Source organism: Mus caroli, unplaced genomic scaffold (assembly GCF_978045245.1).
Source record: "Mus caroli unplaced genomic scaffold, Mus_caroli_1 scaffold_17, whole genome shotgun sequence".
Taxonomy (NCBI): Eukaryota; Metazoa; Chordata; class Mammalia; order Rodentia; family Muridae; genus Mus; species Mus caroli.
This window is the reverse complement of record NW_028227272.1, coordinates 95,197,788-95,203,419: the sequence shown is the minus strand read 5'-3', so window position 1 is coordinate 95,203,419 and position 5,632 is coordinate 95,197,788. Positions and strand designations below refer to the sequence as shown.

Sequence of the window (5,632 nt, the reverse complement as noted above, 5' to 3'; positions counted from 1 at the left end):
ATTGTTATTCAGTGCTAAGCTATTTTGCAAGCCTAGTATTTTATAATTTTAATTTTGTTGTTTTTGTCTTTGAGGACAATGTTTCTTTGTGTAGCCCCAGCTGTCCTGAAAGTAGGTATGTAGAACATGTGGCCTCAAACTTAAAAGTCCACCTGACTGGCTTCAGAATGCTGGGATTAAATGTGGGTCAACATGCCTAGCATTTTCTTTGGTTTTTTGTTTGTTTTTATATTATTGGCTGATGGACTACAATGTAGGTTTTTGTACATATCAAGCATATGCTGTTGTGTTGATAGTCATCCACATTGTGAATTTTGAAATTTGGCAGAGAGAATATTCTGTTTCTCAGTATAGCCTGTATTCATGACATTAATACTGCCTGAGCTTTACTGCCTGAGCTTTCTGAGTCACTGGTTTGCAGGTACATAAAATTCTTCCTACCTGTTGTGTTTGTTTTCATTTTTTCAATGAATATGAGTATTTGAGTGTATGCCTGAATATGCACATCATGTATGCCTGGTTCCCATAGTAGTGAGAAGATGGGTTCAGAATTCCTGAACATGGAGTAATAGTTGTGAAGCCCCCTTGTAACTACTGGCAATTGAGCCTAATTATTTGCAAGACCAGCAAGAGCTCTTCACTGCTGAGCCATCTCCTGTCCTATGTAGGATCAACATTTACATTGCCAATATTTTCATCAGTCCATTTGTATTTAAAGATGCATCCTCTTTTAGTAAGATCTCATTACTGTTATAGATTAAACTGGGACACGTCAGGATTCTGGAAGATGAATAGAGAACTGGAGTGAATGTGTCTGTCTTTGTAGGAACTCCAGTAAAAACCTCTGAGTCCTTTTTCTCTTTCTTGTTTGTTTGTTTGCTTATTACAGGGGAGACAGGGCCTTAATATATACCTCTGGCTCTCTTGGGTAGACCAGAGATATACCTGCCTCTACCTCCTGAGTGCTGCCATTAAAGACATGAACTACTATGCTCAGTTTGCCCATCACTTTTTGTAGTTAGTAATTGTTCATAAAATTTCTCTGATGTGTGCTTAATACTACTAACCCCCTCTCTTAATTAGCATTTCTCTTTCAAGGTTATCATTCAAAGAGCAAAGAAATGACAAAAGTGAACCTTATTATTCAGTTTCCTTCTAAGATGACTTGGTAATTACATCAGAACTTCTTGGTCATGAAATAAGTGAGGGAAGCACCAGAATCATACAAATATATTGTCAATGAAGCATACATTTACAGTGATGTTGGTATCATGGTTTCATTTTTACACATGTATGCAATGTTTTAGGATGAATTGACCTATGATGATGTGCATGTGAACTTTACTCGTGAAGAATGGGCTTTGCTGAATCCTTCACAGAAGAGCCTCTACAAAGATGTGATGCTGGAGACCTACAGGAACCTCAACACTATAGGTAAGACTGAATTTTCTTTCACTTTTTAAAATGAAGGAACAATTATTTCTTTGCTATTGATGCTTTTCTGTAATTTCAATTGAGAATGAGGAAGAATGAGATGAATAAATCACATCTGCTAAAGATAGTAACTTAAATTTGCCTAATTGCTAATATTATATCATACATTTTCTGGTACTATATTTTAGGCTACAATTGGGAAGACAATATTGAAGAACACTGTCAAAGTTCCAGAAGACATGGAAGGTAATTTTCATGTTGATATGAGTATGCCTCTGAAGAAATGTTAATGTGTCCTGGAACATTTAAAGAAAGGCAATAGTGTAAAAAAAAGAACTTCTTTAAGTGTAGTGATTATTAAGTTCTCACAAATCCATATACCTCAACGTCAGGTGTCTGATTTGTGTTTTCAAGGAATTTCTCTAAAAGAGAAGATGAGGAAACAATGCCCTAACACATAGTACCATTTGAATCATAGCCACAGTACAGCTACTCTGTAGAACTGCCAATCTAGTGTCATACCACTCACATATTGCCAAAGATATATATTAGGTGATAAGTGTATGTTTCTAATAAGCAAATATTCCATAGTAAAGCTGATTACTCATATAGTAACATTGCTAAGTTTAAGTGAGAGGGGCAGTTTATGAGAGTCAAGAATGTTGATGATGAGAAACCTTCATTCCTATACCATATGTCTATGATGAACAAACAACCAAACTGCGTGAATGCAATGTAGAAATCTTTCATTTGTTATTCTTTTTTAATAGTTGTACCCTGTATCAAAATGGATACAGGCCATGTGGACATAGGGATATTGAAAGAAGCAGAACCTTCTCTCTCTACCAGAACAATTAAGATATATGTAGTAGTCCACATATGAGCCAAATTTCTCAGGGTGTTACAAGTTTATAATTATTTGGTTTTCCAGCTTCATTTGGAATATATCCATATGCTCACACTGCAGAAAATCCCTATGAGTACTAGGATTGTGGACATTCCTTTCTGTTTGTCCTTATTTACTTTGCCATTGTAGTATGAAAATGTAGTGTATTTCACAACATAGGCAAATTTATGAATGTACTCAGTGTGGTAAAGCTCTGAGCTCTTCCATTTCTCTTCAAATATGTGAAAAATCTCAGAGAAAAAGGATGCTACAAATATGAGCCATGTAATAACACCTACCATTATAGGTATGCAAAACAACCATGATGAAGGGGAAACCATGATGTAAACTAATTGATAAAAATCTTAATATGTGATTCCTGTTTACAATTAGACCAATTTATGAAATTAATTCCTACAGATAAAAAGATTCATTGGTTTAGTGAATGCGGTAAAGCTTTCACATGTGCCAATTATCTTTGCAGGCATGAAAGAAGACTTATTGGAGAGAAACCCTCTGAAAATATTCAGTGTGGTAAAGACTTTGCAAGTCACAGTTATCCTCAAAGGCATGAAAAAATTCATACTGGAGAGAAACCCTATGAAGGTATTCAGTATGGTGAAGCCTTTGTACATCAAAGTAGTCTCCAAATAATACATACTGGAGAGAAACCCTACAAATGCAATCAATGTGGTAAAGCCTTTGCACAACACAGTACTCTGCAAATACATAAAAGAACACATACTGGAGAGAAACCCTATGAATGTAATCAATGTGGTAAAGCCTTTGCACAACACGGTAATCTCCAAATACATAAAAGAACACATACTGGAGAGAAACCCTATGAATGTGATCAATGTGGTAAAGCCTTTGCATATCTTGGTCATCTGCGAGTACATAAAAGAATACACACTGGAGAGAAACCTTATAAATGTGATCAATGTGGTAAAGCCTTTGTAGCTCAGAATGCTCTTAAAAGACATGAGAGAGTTCATACTGGAGAGAAACCTTACAAATGTGATCAATGTGGTAAAGCATTTGCATATCATAGTTATCTCCAAGTACATAAAAGAACACATACTGGAGAGAAACCCTATGGATGTAAACAATGTAGTAAATCCTTTGCCTCTCATGATCAACTTCAAATTCATGAAAGAAGTCATACTGGAGAGAAACCTTACAAATGTAATCAATGTGGTAAAGCATTTGCATATCGTAGTACTGTCCATGTACATAAAAGAACACATACTGAAGAGAAGCCCTATGAATGTAAGCAATGTAGTAAATCCTTTGCCTCTCATGGTCAACTTCAAAGTCATGAAAGAATTCATACTGGAGAGAAACCATACAAATGTAATCAATGTGGTAAAGCCTTTGCAAATCATAGTTATCTCCAAGTACATAAAATAACACATACTGGAGAGAAACCCTATGAATGTAAGCAATGTAGTAAATCCTTTGCCTCTTATGGTCAACTTCAAATTCATGAAAGAATTCATACTGGAGAGAAACCTTACAAATGTAATCAATGTGGCAAAGCCTTTGCATATCATAGTACTCTCCAATTACATAAAAGAACACATACTGGAGAGAAACCTTACAAATGTAATCAATGTGATAAAGTCTTTGCATATCACAGTTATCTCCAAGTTCATAAAAGAATACATACTGGAGAGAAACCTTATAAATGTGATCAATGTGGTAAAGCCTTTGTAGCTCAGAATGGTCTTAAAAGACATGAAAGAATTCATACTGGAGAGAAACCTTGCAAATGTAATCAATGTGGTAAAGCATTTGCATATCATAGTACTCTCCAAATACATAAAAGAACACATACTGAAGAGAAACCCTATGAATGTAAACAATGTAGTAAATCCTTTGCCTCTCATCATGGACTTCAAATTCATGAAAGAAGTCATACTGGAGAGAAACCTTACAACTGTAATCAATGTGGTAAAGCATTTGCATATCATAGTTATCTCCAAGTACATAAAAGAACACATACTGGAGAGAAACCCTATGAATGTAAGCAATGTAGTAAATCCTTTGCCTCTCATGGTCAACTTCAAAGTCATGAAAGAATTCATACTGGAGAGAAACCTTACAAATGTAATGAATGTGGTAAAGCCTTTGCACACCATCATAATCTTCGAGAGCATAAAAGAATACATACTGGAGGGAAACCCTATTGATGTAAGCAATGTAGTAAATCCTTTGCCTCTCATGGTCAAGTTTGAAAACATGAAAGAATTTCATACTGGAGAGAAACCTTACCTATGTAGATAATATGGTAAAGCCTATTCATAATCAAGTCACCTCCAACTACATAAAAGAACACCTATGAATATAACCAATGTGGTAAAAGCCTTTTCAGTGATCTTGAAAGGTGTGAATATACTTGGTCCATAGCAAGTGGCTGTATTAGGAAGTATGGCATTTCTGGAGTAGATGTGGCATTTGAGAAAGTATGTCACAGTGCAGGTGGACTTTGAGATTCTATGCTTAAGCTCCACCCAGGGCAGAAGAGTCTTCTTGTTGCCTTCTGTTCAAGATGTAGAACTCTTGTCTCCTCCAGCACCATGTCTGCTTGGACACTGCCATTTTTTTCAGCCTTGATGATATCAGACTGAACCTCTGAATCTGTACACTACCCCCAATTAAATGTCCTTTATAAGAGTTGCCTTGGTCATAGTATCTTTTCACAGCAATAAAATCCAAGTTAACACAAACAGCATAAAAGATACCACACTGGAGAGAAACTGACAATCAGATATAGTTCTCTGCATGTTTGATAACAGAAATAACATGTTTTAAGTAGTCTCTTCTTCCTTCTCCTCTTCTCTCCTTCCATTTTTCCTCATCTATATTCCTCTACATCTCCTTTTCCTTTCTGCTTCTTTTTTTCCCCATGAGGACAGTGATGTATTAAGATAGACTCTCATAGCCGGAGCACCTGGGGGAGCCATCTTGTGTCCCGGATCCCTCAGAGACTAGTCTGCACAGGTGAGAGTGCAGACTACAGAAGCAACACAGCTTCTGGGACAGGCCTTGTTTTGGGCCTTCATCTTTAGCCAGGACGCAGGTCCAAACTCCAGATATCTGTGCACCTTCCCTGCAAGAGGAGAGCTTCCCTGCAGAGAGTACTCTGACCAATGAGACTCAGGAGTGAGCTGGACTCCCAGGTCTGCTGACAGAGGCTAACAGAATCATAGGAGGAACAAGCTCCAACCAGAGACAGCTATAACAACTTACTGCAGAGATTTCCAGATGGCGAAAGGCAAACGTAAGAATCTTACTAACAGAAACCAAGAC

At 36.8% G+C, this 5,632-nt stretch overlaps 1 protein-coding gene across 2 annotated transcripts; it reads left to right on the top strand.

Moving 5' to 3' along the window:
* The first annotated feature begins 1,288 nt into the window (after positions 1-1,288).
* Positions 1,289-4,996, top strand: LOC110288871 (uncharacterized). Of its 2 annotated transcripts, none has more exons than XM_085832089.1 (3): positions 1,289-1,434; positions 1,623-1,680; positions 2,877-4,996. In XM_085832089.1, exons 1-3 carry the CDS (start codon positions 1,401-1,403, stop codon positions 4,510-4,512), a joined length of 1,728 nt encoding a protein of 575 aa, XP_085688215.1. In that variant the 5' UTR covers positions 1,289-1,400; the 3' UTR covers positions 4,513-4,996. The 2 variants fall into 2 exon arrangements, with proteins under 2 accessions (XP_085688215.1, XP_085688214.1); XM_085832088.1 differs by having other exon boundaries at positions 2,805-4,996.
* The last annotated feature ends 636 nt before the right edge of the window (positions 4,997-5,632 follow it).

Bases quoted from the DNA above. Each gene is read 5' to 3' on its own strand.
- LOC110288871 (XM_085832088.1), top strand. From the start codon at position 1,401: ATGCTGGAGACCTACAGGAACCTCAACACTATAG. The intron at 1,435-1,622 runs GTAAGACTGAAT...ACTATATTTTAG, and splicing joins CAGGAACCTCAACACTATAG to GCTACAATTGGGAAGACAAT. The intron at 1,681-2,804 runs GTAATTTTCATG...TTATCTTTGCAG, and splicing joins AGTTCCAGAAGACATGGAAG to GCATGAAAGAAGACTTATTG.